This window comes from Sinohyriopsis cumingii, chromosome 17, assembly GCF_028554795.1.
Source record: "Sinohyriopsis cumingii isolate HCF-2022 chromosome 17, ASM2855479v2, whole genome shotgun sequence".
Classification (NCBI taxonomy): domain Eukaryota; kingdom Metazoa; phylum Mollusca; class Bivalvia; order Unionida; family Unionidae; genus Sinohyriopsis; species Sinohyriopsis cumingii.
The window spans coordinates 13,575,295-13,592,015 of record NC_142977.1 but is presented as its reverse complement, the minus strand read 5'-3'; the positions used below and the strand labels follow the sequence as shown (position 1 = coordinate 13,592,015).

The 16,721-nt window shown below is 34.4% G+C and overlaps 1 protein-coding gene across 3 annotated transcripts; it reads right to left on the bottom strand.

The window, feature by feature from the left end:
• Positions 1–1,787: 1,787 nt before the first annotated feature.
• LOC149777779 (protein Dr1-like) lies at positions 1,788–15,632 on the bottom strand. 3 transcript variants are annotated; one of them, XM_089938817.1, is made up of 4 exons: positions 15,571–15,632; positions 10,340–10,635; positions 6,801–6,964; positions 1,788–5,864 (listed from the first exon to the last, which is right to left on the bottom strand). In XM_089938817.1, exons 2-4 carry the CDS (start codon positions 10,554–10,556, stop codon positions 5,715–5,717), a joined length of 531 nt encoding a protein of 176 aa, XP_089794943.1. In that variant the 5' UTR covers positions 10,557–10,635; positions 15,571–15,632; the 3' UTR covers positions 1,788–5,714. The 3 variants fall into 3 exon arrangements, with proteins under 3 accessions (XP_089794943.1, XP_089794944.1, XP_089794945.1); XM_089938818.1 differs by lacking the exon at positions 15,571–15,632 and adding an exon at positions 15,413–15,562; XM_089938819.1 differs by lacking the exon at positions 15,571–15,632 and adding an exon at positions 14,936–14,956.
• Between the last annotated feature and the right edge of the window lie 1,089 nt (positions 15,633–16,721).

The following is a 16,721-nucleotide window of genomic DNA, read 5'->3' as shown; positions in this document are numbered from 1 at the left end:
GTTGTTCTCCTTTTAAGTAATATTGCCAAAATACACTGCATATAAATATGATAGTTTTAAAACATGCACCAAAAATGTTTATAATATAGATAGAACTCAGAAAATTTACTACCTGAAGATAAAGTATTGCTTAAAACCAATGTTAAATGAAAATATGCATACTTGGAAATAGAGGGCATAATTCAAATAAGAATAAAAACCATACACACACAGATATATATATATATATATATATATATATATATATATATATATATATATATATATATATATATATATATATATTAGCTCACTGTTCAAGTTCTTTGCAATCTGTATATACACTTTCATACCTTGATATATGAAATTTCGTGATTGGATGCATATTGATGAGTACAACACCTATATAATAAAAGTAAGTTATTGTGACCCACATTTCAGGCTTTGCTTATACTAATTCCTGTTGGTGTATAACCATCCATTTTTAAATATATTTTTGGACAAACTCGGGGCTAATTTTGGACATTCTAAACTTTTTATCATTCAGGAGTTATTCAGAAGAGAACTGTGATTATCAGAGGAAATTTGAAGTTCTTCAATTTTATCAGCAGTTTGAATAAAAATATTTGAGATATTAATTGGACCATTGGTATCAATGCCCTCGTGATTGCGGTGTAACATTTTATTATTTGCCAAACTCTGTAAAATCTCTTGTGTACTCATTTTATTAATTTTATTCCTCCAAATTTTATATCTGGTTCGATTTCCAAAAGATTTTAAATGGTCACTGCATCTCAAATTTCTGGGAAGGTCAAAACATGGCTGGTGGTCTTTATTTATCATTTTTGTTTTAAAAAGACATGTTTGTTTGCTGCTTCCATCAAAAGATTCAGTCAAATACCTAAAACACCATCAATATTTTCAAAGATTTGGACTGTACTCCATGGAGCTGAATGGTATCCAAGTCTTGGAAAGAGCTATAAGTAATGGATTAATAGATATTATTTTTCTTGGTTTTCTTATTGACTTAAGTTTGTATTGTAGAAAAACAGAATAGTGGTCACATGAACCAATCTTTGGAACATTGCTTCCAGAACATTTTCTTTTGTATTGGTGTAATTATGGTCTGTAAGTGTTGTAAAGGTAGACGGTAATCTAGAAGTTCATTTACTAATTGTTCTGTACGGAAAGAAGCAATAAATATCAATTCTTTCTTTTTTGATCATTCAGGTCTATATTTAAATCATCTAGAATGTACATTTCCATTTCTTTACCTAAAATTTTATCTGTTCAAAGTATTCACACCAATTGGTATCTGATGGTCATGATTATGCGCAAAACAAACTAAAGAGGGTTATGCTTTTTCTAGAGCAATCTAGAAAAAAGACCCTATTTCCTGCATTTCCAAGCTTTCCCTTCTTTTAGCATCTTTACAACTTTTTACCTGCACAAGGAGCCCACCTACTCCTACTTTTCTACCCCTACAGTAACATTTTTTCAAAGACATAGGCAAGCTTTCTCACATACCCACATAAGTGTAAACCTGTAATTTTGAGTTGAATTTATGTAAAGGAATTGAAGATACATTTGCAACCACAAGTTAATCTCCAGTCTTTTTATAAAATGTGTATCTTGATGTATAAAAATATCACTTCTTTTAACTGGGTCCCTTAATGCATGGCAATTCATTCTCATTAAATCATCCATTATCCTTACTGACACGCTATAGCAAATTCAGGTTAACCCTAAATACACAGAGAGAGAAAGGGAAAGAAAAAAGTAAACAATGAAATAAAATTAAACATAAATTGTCAAAGGTCACTGAACATTTATTGCGAGAACCTAGATGTTGCACAACTGTTATAAAAAAAATGTTAAATACGACTGTATTTCAGTAGGAAGTATTTTTTGATTGTTTTTTGTGCATAAATTGGTAACTTATGTTTCAATCTTCAAAACATAACTGTTTGGAATTCCTATATTTGAAGAATCGTATGGAACCAAAATGATGTAATCTGCTTCACTACTGTTCTCTTGATGTTGGTGAAAAATAGTTTGCTTTTAACTATCCAATGGATAATCCCCCTAAAATATATCAAAGGCCAGTTTTTGTTTGAGTTGATCCTCATTACAGAAATGGATTTTATGTACTATCCAATCAGGCAATAAGCCTTTGAAAGATTTGGAGTAACAAAAGTAGACTGGTTATCCACTCTTTGTAAATATGAAAAGCTAGGTTATTTGTGGGAAACCCTTAAAATTTTAGCACAGTAACACAAATTCTCTTCCATGTCAATCTAAAAGGAAGGATGAATAGAAAAAATCCAAGGGAGAAAGAACAAGTTCATATATGAAATTCTGAAATTTTACATAAGGTATTTGTAAAAGTTTTTGTTTACATATTTGCTCAAAATGTGTGATTTTGGTTGAGGATGCAGTTTTTTAGCTTGGAGATGTTGTCTCTCATCCAAATACTGTGAATAGAAAACATTTCAAACAAATTTTTTAAATCTATCAAACAAAATTAGACCAAATTTATACAGAAAACATCCTTGCATAAATGGTGTTATGTTTTGTACAAATGATGCCATTTCACCATTAAACATATAACATGTACTTAACTTTATTTTAAAAAACAAACAAACTTCCGAACCAAGTTCTACCAACGTGGACACAAATCATCCTGGCATACAGGTCTTTCAATACTGGACACACAATGTTGTCAAATCATCCTAGTATACGGTCCTTTCTATACTGTACAACGCTGTCGATGTGCCATTAAATGTCGCTAAGGATAAACTAGAGAAACCTTGAAACACTTGTTTTTATGCAATCAACAGCATTGGAAAACAAAGCATTTCTTACCCGAATGCTCATTATTGGTTATTGGGCAGATGTCTGCCAGGTGAGTGACCTTGTGTCCACTGGGTCCCTTGTTTATCTTTACATTTTAGCATTCAAACTAAATTAAAAGTAAACATTTTAGCTTTCACTGGCCAGTATTGTGATGATGTTATTTTAAACTATGTACATAAGTACATACATAAATTCAAACATATATACTGTCAATGATACGGCATAAAAGACATCAAACAATAAAATAAAAAGTCAAAATAGAGGTACTATAATGAGTTGATAAAAACCAGCGATTAATGTTGTTTTTATGTCTGCTGGAATCATTGTTCTTAAGAAGTATGTGACCATTGTGACCACCGCACCATATATCCAAGCCACATGACTTCAAATGAAGACAGCACAAACTAGATATTGTAATTAATTGTTGTTGATAGGAGTACAAAGATTACATTTTTTTAATCAACTGACACTAGAACAAGCAAATGAATTGTTGTTGTTGTTTTTGTTGTTGTGGGGTTTAACGCCATTTTTCAGCACACGATAGGCTATACATGGCAGCCAATATTAATGGTGGAGGAAGAACCCAGGAAAACCCCGGAAAGAACCACTGACCCACGAGAAGCTACTGGCAAGCTTTCTCACATACCCATATTGGCTGAATCCGAGACTCGAGCCGCCGCAGACAGAGGTGAGATGGCAGTGATCCGTAACGAAGAGCACTTTAGACCACTCGGGGCCCCCCAAATGAATTGTAAATATGCAAAGCTTCACTAAAAAATAAGTGAATTTTTTTTTACAACTATTTTGAAATAACCTTCATAAAAGCACATGAATGAACATGTATAGATGTCTTTACACCAGAGTTGACATGTATTTAAACCAAATAGAAACTGAAGCTAGTGGCAGGTAATGTTGACATTACATGGTTAATTCAAAATGGAATGTCAATCACTGTACTGTAAATTTTTGGTGAAATTTAGGAAACGAACAAAAATTAAATTGCTTGTTCTAGTGGCAGTTTATTAAATATTTTTATTATTTGTAATTAGAGAATATAACCTCAGTACTCTTATCAACTCTTGAGAAAAAATAAATGAAAGATGTGACAATTTGTAGGTCATGACTACAATGAATGCCAAGTTTCAATTCAATTCATCCAAAACAGAAGAGAAACTGTGCACATAATAATTAAGCATGAATGGACTGTGCACATAATAATTCAATATGTAATATTTGTGAAAAGCCATACTCTGAAAGAATATCCTTCTTCAAAAATACAATAAAAGCAAACATACCTAACAAAATATAATACATTCAGAAGTGCGTTATCTTTGTTCCATTTTTGTCATTTTTTAAAATAAAAAATGGATTTTTTATATTTTTTATATTTTTTTTGTCAGCATGTACCACAAGGAATGAGACATGTCTAATTTACAAGAGTAAGTTTTTTTTTTAAAACCATGGCCAATAGCAAATGCTATCCATTTATGCATGGACTGCTATATTTTATGCATATTATGCACCAAATAAAAATGCCATGCCCATAACAAAATCTTCATCCCATTTAATAGTTTTAAAAAAGTGCCTCGAAAGACAGCTGATTTTGAGAGATCACCTGTCATTTCTGATCAGATCGGTGTATTACTTAATGTGATTACCCCCACATTGAGATCACCTTTTACTGTAGTATTACTAATTTTCATGGGATACCAATTTTCATGGATTTTATTGCTGGTGTATCCATAAATTTAAATGTTACCCAATAATAAATTTGCGACATGATAAAGCCCCCCCCCACCTTTCTTATTGTGTTATATTCCTAGAGATCAACAAAGTTGTTTGACAAATCAATGTAATTTCTGTAATCCAGTGATAAAATATCAATTTTTACAAGTGTTTGTTTTATTTTACCTTGTTTAAAAAATAATTATAATGCGATTTTTATTATTTCAATGCACACATATCAATACTGTATCAGGTAGCAGTAATTTCCACTTACTGCCTTAGATCAATAAGTAGTGTCATATGGATAGAGAGAAATGAGAAAAAGCACAGAGTATTAAAACACTGGCATTAATGAAAATAAAGGAGTGAATAATAACTGACACTAGAATATACAAACAAGATTCAATACTTATTCAAACTGATTCTTCATTCAAGTGAGATGTGTTTTCAAAAATATTTAATCTTTGCGAAGACATGTCTCATTTTATGCAGTAGGCTTAATCCCAATGAACAACATCACTAAAATACTTGAACCATTGCATGAAGCACAACAACTAATAAATTCTAATCTCTTAAACCATGAACTGAAAAGGAGTGACAATTTGTTCATGTGAATGGAAAACATTTCTGAAGACAGTCAAGGTTACTTTCACCAGCATTTCGATCTGAAAAATCACTGAAAGATTGAAAAAGCCTAAGAGATTTCATCTTAATCTGAATAAGTAATACTTATACTTGCTTGTAAGTGCATAATGCACTGGCAGATCTGAGTCTGTGCAGTCTGCCGCTGGACCGAATTTATAATTAAGTACGTATTCTGCATCTGGTACATGAATGGTACACAAAACATTCCATTGTATTTACAAACATAACAAAATCATAGTCCTGTAGTTAAAAAAAAGTAAAAAAATAGACTGCTTGTCTGGCATACTTGTACTTTCAGTTGACTGGTGATCTTTTAGACTCGCTAAAGAACAATTCTGATTTGTACTTGAGGCCAAAATCAGTTTTTCCTTTTATCAGTACTCCACCTTGTGCCTATCTGCATGTACCAATGGAGGTTTGCTACGCTACCATTTCTGTAACAACAGCATGTACTATGTACAAATGAGAATCTGCACGTCAATAGTTTTAAATCTCAGCAACGCCATTCCTTAAGAATAATCATCATCATCCTCTCCTTGTTTTTGTTGTTGCTGTTGTTGCAGCAGCAGCTGCTGTTGTTGTTGTAACTGTTGTTGTTGCAGAGCTTCTTGTACTTTTAACCACTCCTGTTGTTCTAGCTGAGCTTGTTCTTGTCTTGCCTGCAAAATCAGAAGATTTGACTGCAGTCCATTGTAAAATGAAGTTATATTTATGTGCAATCTATTGTTAAGCACCATTATATTTAAGTGCAGTACACTGTTATGCAAAGTTGTATTTAAGTACAGTCTGTTGTTATGCAAAGTTATATTTAAGCGCTGTACGTTGTTATGCAAAGTTGTATTTAATTATAGTTTATTGTTATGCTAAGTTTTAATGATTTGTATCTAATAATCTTCATTATTTAATGTCCCTTTACAGAGACTTTGTTTTCATTGCTTCTAAAGGCACTCCTAACACAATATTGACTATATCGTACAGATGAAATAGGAGCCAATTGTCTTTCCCAATGACACAATGAGGCAGCTGACCAGGACTTGTATGGGCAGGTATCAAACCCTCAATCCTTGGATTGTAAGCCTAACATTCTACCAACGTAACTATCATTGCCCACACCATCTATACTGAGAAAGAAAAATAGGTTTCAAACATTCATTCTCTGATCTAAAATAACCATAAGTTTAGAAATTTAATTTTGACTTATGTTATTCTGCCATGATGAAAGATGAAATTTTCACTCTGACCACATCCTTTCCTATCCTCAACACCTTTTGACTAGAAATATGCGCATGATGCTATAATTATGTTCACTGTGATTGGTTGGTTGGGGGGGGGGGGGGGGGTAGGGGATCAACATATCAACACATGCAAGGCTATACAATATGAGGCAATTAGAATGAAGTACTCTGCCCTGAGGCACACCACAGCAGGGCTGATCGGGGTACTTGTGACCTTTGGCTCATGTGGTCTGGCATTGTTACCACTTTCCTAAAATTAAATAGGGTTATCATATTGGAACCTTGGCTAGAGGAGATGCCGCAGCTCCCTGCAATAATTAAATTTAATTATTAGATTAGTTTCATACTGTCTTGTCATACTTTTGCAAAAAGTTCCTCTTGTTGTCGTATTAATTCTTCTTCTGGTATTCCCAGGTTTGCTAGACGCGCACTTCCTCGCCTCCGTTTTGCTACCACTGCTTTTGTCTCTTCCAACACTGCCATAGCGTCTTCCTTGTAGGCTCCAAATCCAAGGCTGTCCAGTGCTTTACCAGAAAAAGGAAGAGAGAAATATTATAACATTATAACACTGTTCAGGGAACCATAACAGCGTACATGTTATGTACAAGATTGCCGTATGTAATATAATTTAATGGGATCATTTACCATACCCACCATATAAAAGGAATGGTGTTATTTGAAAGGCTGTCTTATACTAAGTAAATAACAGTAATGGCTTCCATTAATCACTCAGCTACCATATACATGCAACATCGATAAAATAGCTCTGTAACCCTACTACCATGCAACATGATAGGCTAAATTTAGACACAAAGGAAGGACTTTTCCTTACTTGATAGGTTAAATTTAGACACAAATGAAGGGCTTTTCCTTACTTCGTAGATCATGGGTAGCTTAAGTAAACACAGATTATTATTTGGATCATAGTGAGTTGAAGGGCTTTAAATCATATAGGAGAGTTTGAAGAAACAAGCTTTGAAACTGTCTTGGACAATATTGTTAGGCCAGTTCTGAACACCAGAGAGAAGCGGCAAGCCACTGCATCCAAGTAAAATTGTTTAAATTTGAACACTGTTCCTACATGGTTGAGACAATTTACGTAATAATGGTGTATGCAATACATACAATATACTCTGTATAAGACAACCTTGCACGTAACACAGTAATGGTTTCCATTAATCCTTCAGTTACAGTACCACATACATATAAAAGGAGCTGTGATATATGTCAGGTCACCTTAGACTGGGCATATTATACACTGCATAACGGCATTCATTACCATATACACCTTTAAAATGAACCACATTAAATATTAGGACACCTTATACTGGGTACACTGTTGAAAGTTTAATGGCAATCATTACCATATACACCATTAAAAGGAACCGTGTTATATATGAGGTCACCTTATACTGGGTACATTGTTGAAAGTTTAATGGCAATCATTACCATATACACCATTAAAAGGAACCGTGTTATATATGAGGACACCTTATACTGGGTACATTGTTGATAGTTTAATGGCATTCATTACCATATCCACCATTAAAAGGAACCGTGTTATATATGAAGTCACCGTATACTGGGTACATTGTTGAAAGTTTAATGGCAATCATTACCATATACACCATTTAAAGGGACCGTGTTATATATGAGGTCACCTTATACTGGGTACATTGTTGAAAGTTTAATGGCATTCATTACCATATATACCATTAAAAGGAACCGTGTTATATATGAGGACACCTTATACTGGGTACATTGTTGATAGTTTAATGGCATTCATTACCATATATACCATTAAAAGGAACCGTGTTATATATGAGGTCACCTTATACTGGGTACATTGTTGATAGTTTAATGGCATTCATTACCATATACACCATTAAAAGGGACCGTGTTATATATGAGGTCACCTTATACAGGGTACATGGTTTGTTGTTGTTGTTTTGAGTTTAACACCATTTCTCCGCCCAAGATAGGCCAATGGTGGCCAATATAACATGTGGAGAAAGAACCACTGGAAGCTACTGGCAGCTTTCTCACATACCCAAGTGGCCAATCCCGAGACTCAAACCCAAGCAGACAGAGGTGAGATGGCAGTGATAAGTAACGGCAAGCACATTATTATTTATAGTATAATGGGATTCTTAACCATACACATCTAATAAACAAAACAGTGTTTTATGTGAGATCACTTATTTATTTTTACGTTATTTTTCAAACGGCACAAATAGCTCTTAATTTAAAAAAGTGAAATACTTTATTCATTTTCAAAAATCTGTATTCCCTGAAATAAGTAAGTTTTGGAAAAATGAAAAGAGTTGTTCAACAAATTAAATAATAAAATCAACGTTTTCAAAATTCTCAAGAATTTTCATGGCAACTCAAGATTTTTCAATGATGTAAGAACCACGTCATACTATTTGCAATATTAAGAATTTTAAGGATACTGTTTATGAGATAATAGAGATTTTACTGTTATGAAAAATGTATAATATTACATAATTAAGGGTCAATGCAATACAAAATTAAGGTAAAAATTCATGCAAAATTTTTTGTTAACCATCCATCACTAAGTAAGGATCATTACACTGAAAAGTAAAGAAAAGAAAGATAACCTCGGTCCCTTGAAAGTTGTCAATATGCAGAAGTACAAGGAACAGTAACTTATATGTTCCCCTCATGTTCTCTATGAAGAAGCTAGTACAGTGTGGTTGACTCCAGAGACCCAATGGGTCTTGTTGACTGGGATCTTTGATTTTGGCATGCTGTCTTGAATGAAGGTTGATGTGCAGGAACAATCATTTTCTTATCTGAATTAACCTGACCATGACCTATGACCTACAGATTCCAGAATGTATAGGCTGCTTTATTACACAGGGTACCAGACATCCAAAAAGTGTGTGATTTGTGTGATTTAGATTTTAAACATAGCTTTAACAATTTTCCAGTCATATCGCTACGATGTGTGCAGTGTCGCAGTTTACAGTGATGTCAAGTACAGGGGCATCATGCCACAGACATGTAGCATGATGTCCCACCCAGTCAAATTATCCTGACACCAGGTCAACCAGTCCTAACACTAACCTCTTAATGCTGAGCGCCTAGCAAGGCAGCTGTTAGTACCATTTTTATAAGTCTTTGGTATGACTCGGCCAGGGTTCGAACCCACAACCTCCTGCATCTGGGGCAGATGCCCTACCCAACAGACCAATGGAGCTGTCCAAAAAGTTTGTTTGAGGAATTTACTCATGAATAAATGTTTTTCTGTAAAAGACCTTTTTGTTTACACCACATTGCCCATGACCTTAGACCATTTTGTCCCAGAACAAATGGACATCTCCATACCTTACTGATATGTCCTCCATGAGCTTTGGTCAAGGTTAGTCATGTAGAACAAAATATTCCTTCTTTCATTGTGACAATGACCTCTGACCTTTTTACTCCAAAATGAATCAGGTTCTTTGTTACTGCAAGTGCAAGACATCCACAAGTTTAATCTAGGTCTGTGCAATAGAACAGAAGTTCTTATGCAGAAACCATTTGTCTTCTTTTTATCACTGTGACCTTGAACTTTGTACCCAAAACTGATTGGGTTTTTCTTATCCCAAGACCAAGCCATCCACAAATTTTGAAAAGTTTAGTCTGTGGAGAACAAAGGTTAATGTACAGAAACCATTGTTTCTGCATTCAGTCATAATGACCTTTCAACTCCAAAATGAATACGATTCTTACTTACCCCAAGTGCAGGCCATTCACAAAGCCTGGTAAAAGTAGATTGTGGACAATTTACAGCAACGAAATTGTTTTCATACAGATGGATGAACAGATAACATCATAACATATTCTACCTTATGGTGGGTATATCAAAATTGTCAATTAAGAGTACATGTTACCTGCCAACACATGATCAGGTGAGATAGTTTTCTTGTTCAGCTTGTTGCAAATGTCATTTGCCTCTGAGGAGACAAGATGAATAAATTCTGTGCAGCAGTTCAAGATCAGTTCTCTTGCATCATTTGCCACTCTCACATTTGGAATCAGTTCTTTGATCATTTTATTCAGTGCAGCACGAGGAATGCTAAGTTCATCATCATCACGGTTTTCTGCCATCCTCTTGGAGGTTTTGGTTCGAAAGCGAATTCAGTATGTCATCTCGTATCTCAGTTTCACATCAACAACAGTGCAAAATCTGCAGGGAAGGAAAGACAAATGAATATTAAACTGATATAATACTACACTGAATTTCTCATGCTAGGTGAGACATGAGAAGATCTGATCCATCAATGTGCATGTGTGTAATGCCACCATGAGATCTGGTCCATGCATATGATCCTGCCCACTGCATGTGTATGTATGTAATGTTACCATAAGATCCTGTCCATCCACGTGCATATTTGTAATGTCACTATAAAATCCTGCACTGCATGTGTTGTTATGACTTTATGGTTTTAACTAAGGAACAGAAAAGATTGAAAAGTAACACCTTTTGTAAAATTCAACAAATAAATTTTTTCCCTTGAATATAAAGTGAACATTTGGAAAGAACTGAGAGTCCTGTGAATGAAATTAAGTCCAAAAGTATGGAGTACTCTGAATAAATTCCCATATTGAATGTGCTGATGTACCAATAACCTTAACAGCGTTGATTGATGTGCAAACTGTCTCGATGTATCACAATGATATACTCCAAAAATGTGTCTAAATCAATTCACAATAATTCCAAAATACTCAATTAGTGCCAAACTATTGAGCACTTTGTAATGCCAGTGAATAATTTAAATAAACAAATAAAACCTCTCAAATTGAAACTGACTAAAACTAGAAAAACAGTATCCACTAGTCAGATGTTCAAGTAGGAATGAGTAATTCTAATATAAACGACCATAATATAAAACCCTAAGATACTATAAGATGACCAGGACAAGGATCAAAAGTTCATTTCTAGAACATTCTAAGTTGTCAACAAGATCAGATCTATTACTAAAAGTTTAGTAAAGAACATGGCAAACAGCAGGTACACCTGAAATTCCTATATGGAAAACCAATTTTTCTAATAGAGTATGTTTCTTCAAGAATACTTACCCAATCATAATGCCTGAGGAGAAATACTACTACCTCGCAATTCTACCTTTCAGACAAGTTTTAGATGAGGTTTAATTAGTAATAGCCATCCTGCTAAATCAGAGCAAGAGTGACCCATACTGTACTGTCATAGGCAATTAATATCTCAAGCAACATACTCTAAATAAATAAAAAAAATAGTTTTATTATATAGAACATGCACATTTATTAAAATAAAACATTTTACCACTTTTGCTTTTGTCCTTTCTGAACTATTTAATTAGGGTTATATCCAAATATTTGATTCTGCTTGTACAGTAGCAACTCCTGTTTATGTATCTTCAAACAGTCCCAACTTAACCTTCTCCTCAGATCCCCATGAAATGTTATTTTTATCTTTCTAAATACACAAGTGTTCAATCAAAGCGGATTGTGCAGTGTGTAACTATTATTTTTACAGCACTGAATACTACCATACTCCCTCACTATAAGGCTCTTTGTTATAACACTGTCAATGTAATAAGGTTAGTAAGGAGTACTGACACAGTTATTTAAGCAGCACTAGTAAAATTGTATCTATCATATACTTCATCATAAAGTGGTCTTACTATAAGGTGATAAATTCTAAGACTCGCAATGACAGCATTAAGAGTACAGTACTTCATTATAAGGCAATATCACAATAAGGTAGTATACTCTAAAACTAACTATAAGGTGGTATACTCTATGGTTCCCATGAACAGTGCTATAATTAGGTGAATAATGCACTTCATTATAAGTCTCACTATAAGGCAATGTACTCTACAGCTCCCACAGACAGCATTATATGGGAGAACTGTATTTCATTATAAAGCAATCTCACTAGTATATTGTTGTTGTTGTTGTGGGGGTTTAACACCATTTTTCAGCACACGATAGGCTATACATGGCGGCCAGTATTAATGGTAGAGGAAGAACCCAGGAAAACCCCGGAAAGAACTACCGACCCATCAGAAGCTACTGGCAAGCTTTCTCACATTGGCTGAATCTTAGACTTGAACCGCCGCAGACAGATGAGATGGCAGTGATTCGTAATGAAGGGCGCTTTAGACCACTCGGGGCCCAATAATAGTATGTACATATACTTCATTTTAAGGCAGTCACACTATAAAGTAATAAACTCTATAACTCCCATGAACAACATTATAATGAGGGAACACTATTTCATTATAAGATGATCTCACTATAAGGTGATAAAGTCTATGGCTCCCATGGATAGTCTTATAATGAGGGAGCTCTGTTCTTCTTTATTTAATGAAATTTTCCTGTCTGTATGTTCTGCAAATACAAACACCAAAATTGTTCTAGATAATCTGCACATTTAATGCAAACAAACTGACCAACAACACAAAGAGAAAATATTTTACATGCATTAAAATTTTGCAAAATAATTTCATTTAAAGTATTGATTCCAAAGTTGCCAGCATGTTGCTCATGCCATAGGAAAAGCCAATTTTGTTATGCTCGTGCATTTTATCAATTTGAACTAAGCTATCAGGGCAGTTTGAATAATCTGTGCCAGACTGAAATGAAAACAGAGCCATATAATCACATACGCATGGAATTAATCTTGGTCACTAAGACTGATGCAGCCATGACAAATGTCTTCATCATTAAAATTCAGTCCAGTATGGTAAGTGTATATTTCGAGTTGTTCAGTTACTTGCACAATTTACTTCTAAATTCTTATCAAGAGCTTTGCTGAAATTATTTTGAAGTTTGTAATTTCAATATCTGATACCTTATTGTACCCAGCAGACATGGGTACCATCTCTTTTTTTCTTTCCTTTATGGCTGTGTGCTTTTACCCTTTTCCTGATGAAGGCCTCTTGCCCAATGTACCTAAACTAATATTATTAGTTTTCAAGCATGATGCTTCAAGAGAAGTATGTAATCACATTCTTTTATACATGCAACAGACCATAAAGCTGCACATTTGAAGGTTGTCTTGTTTTACAATTTATTTCCCAGCAATCACTGATAAACTAATTCAGGTACAAAGAGTATATTATTAAGTTTTCCTCCTTTTAGCAACAATTCTGTAGTCGTATGATTATGTTTTCTATGTTATTCATATTTGGAATTAGTAAATAATTTGGACTTAATAACATTCCATGTAAACTTAATAGAAAAAGCATATACACATACAATTACATATATGCAGACCTACAGAAATTCATTCACTGTTGCAAACAGCCCATAACTAATGTCAGAAGAGTCAAGTGAAACTTCTGCAATGTGCTGTAATAAGTGTTAAAAAACATAAGTGTATGCAAGTTTGTGCTTAGTGTCAACAATTGGTCAAGTCCTCCAAGTCTTCATGGATGCTTCATTTTAACACCCAAATCATATGTCAAGGTTCTAAATGATCAAGATTATCTCATGTTTTGAACTAACTCTGCGGATGTGATAATTAAAGAAATAAAGAAGAATGGACTTTGTCGTGCTAAATACTTTGGTCAATGAAGGTAAAAATGACCAATGGTCAATATTAATGTAATTTCTATGTATTAAGTGCCAGTAGAAAATAGACAAACTAAAATTAGTGACAATGACAATGGGATCACTGCCTCAGCACCTGATATTGGTACCTGGTTGTTGTTGTTGTTGGATTTAACGCCATTTTTCAGCACATGATAGGCTATACATGGCGGCCAGTATTAATGGTGGAGGAAGAACCTGGGAAATCCCCGGAAAGAACCACCGACACTCGAGAAGCTACTGGCAAGCTTTCTCACATACCCACATTGGCCAAATCCGAGACTCGAACTCACGCAGACAGAGGTGAGATGGTAGTGATCCGTAATGGAGAGCGCTTTAGACCACTCGGCCACTCGTGGCCCCGATATTGGTACCTGCAGTGATAGCCAAGCTATATAAGTATAAAGAACGCATAAGAAACTGCAGCTAATAAATGCTCAAATGGCTAAAATGAACACAAAATTCAAAAATTCTTTTTAACTTTTCCACAATTTGAAACAACCCACAAATGAGTTATTCTGTGGCAGTAAATTAGTTAAGTTCTTAAATGTAAACATTTTATCTAACATTGTCAGCTTTTATATTTCTACCTGGCCGAGTACAACTTTATTAGTTTATTATAGCCAAGAAGAATTTTCATGTACTCGTCTTACTGAATGGATTTATAGAGTTCCTGAACTAATGGCACATTCAGCTGAGGTGAAAATTTGGTATTTACCCTTCTTAAAGTTTAAGATCATGTTTGCAGTACGACCACAATCCAAATATAAAGTAGCTGGGTGTAAAGTAAACGTTGCTAGGTAAATCACCCAGCAACTTTCGCCAGTCAGTAAAAAAAAATTGCGCCACTTTCAAAATTCTTTATATGCGAAGCCTAGCGGCGACCCTAGAACAGATTTAATAAGTACCGTTTAGTACCATGATGATACAGCGTTCCAGGCTTTATCCTGCCCTTTGTTTATTTACCATACCACATTAAAATTATCCATTTCTTCACTTTATATCGTTTGCTGAATGTTATAAGTTAGGTCGTTCTGAACTTATCTTTCCGCCAATAGCTTGACAGTGTTATGGACCCCCTGGAGACAATAAGGTCAGAAATTATAAATTGATGAATGAAATGACTAAATTTTGTGCATTTGTTGTCTCTTTTAGGCTTTCAGTTTTCTAAATCGGTTGGGTGTACAAATAAACCAGCGTGTGCAAATACTATAATCTAAAGTCGAGAAGAGTGCTATCACGAGTTTCCCCCTTTTTTTATTACTGATATAAGCTTGTGCCGGTGGCATGCGTATCTGAATTACGAATACAAACAAAGCACCACATTAGGCCGAAAAAAGGTTCCTACAGCTCAAGATGACGTAATGAAAGCAAAATTTTCTTACCTAATTTTTGATGTCTGTGCATTTGAGCATGAAAAAATATATATTTATTTTTAATTGAGTGGTGACAATTTTAAGAGATATGCTTCTTTTTCTTGATCTAATAAAAGAACACGAAGAAGTGTCGGTGCGATAATGTGTGATATGTTTAAATTACTAACCGCACTTTGTTGGGTCGCTTACATCACTGCAATATGTCTGTAAAATGCTTGGTGTATATAATGAGCCAACAGAAGAACGATGCCGAAGCCAGACATCCAGACATCAACTTTGGTCATGGTATTGTTGATAACATTTTTTTTTTAGAGATACCTAAATCATGCCCTTTTTGCTAAAAAATAAAATTCATTTTAAATTTTCAAATAATAATTATGTACCAAAAATTAGGTACATACTATTCGAATATTAGTAACAGGGTGATTCGGACCACGATGATTTGGACCAGGCTTATTCGGCCAACATTACTGGCTGAGTCGAACTATGATTTGAGACCTAATGGCGGGCTGATTCGGACCATTTGAAATATTATTAAGTTTCGTCTGGGATTTAAAATTAAATTTACGTATGTTTGAATTACGATATTTCTCATTATTCCCAGATACGTTGAGCAGTTCAAATCTGCATTTAAGGAGAAGAAAAAAAAAAAAAACGATGGTGGGGTTGTTATATATAATGAAATGAAATAACATAAGACTGTTTATCTTGCATTGTGAATTTAAATTTTTTAATAGCAAAATATTTTTAAAGCAGCTCATTCACATTTCTGCAAAATTTAAATCGTTTTTTAATTGAGAAATAATACAATTACAAACATAAACAAAAGTTATAAAATCCAAGCTCGTGCAGTGATTTTTCAAAATGTGTCTATACGTATTGGACTGAATATGTTACATTTATTTAGAATTAATATGTCAATAGGCAAATGCAATAAGAAACCAGCGATGCGAACAGCAACGAGAACCGTTCCCGAGCTCTCCCTCCCACTAATGACAGCCAACCATTTAACTGTAAGAGACCTTTATGGACCCACAGATTGAGGCCAAACTATCAGGGTTGCTTGAACCCATAAAAGCCTGGGGGAGGTGGCACCATTCCCTTTCTCAGGAACAACTAACAGGCTGCGGTGCAGTCAGAAAAAATTGGCACATGCACAACTGTGCGCACGCCACTATAATTAAACTCAACAACAACAACATTAATATGTTTTGTGCACTGTACTATATACTATTAGTGCTAGATAACACATATATGCTAACAATTAAACTGTGGTCTTGGTAAAGTTGAGATTTAACTCGATACAATATCAGACGTC

Coding starts and splice junctions, on each gene's coding strand:
- LOC149777779 (XM_089938817.1), bottom strand. CDS start 10,556: ATGGCAGAAAACCGTGATGATGATGAACTTAGCATTCCTCGTGCTGCA. Junction 6,965..10,339: donor ACCTGATCATGTGTTGGCAG/GTAACATGTACT, acceptor TTTCTGGTAAAG/CACTGGACAGCCTTGGATTT. Junction 5,865..6,800: donor AAGAGGAACTTTTTGCAAAA/GTATGACAAGAC, acceptor CTGATTTTGCAG/GCAAGACAAGAACAAGCTCA.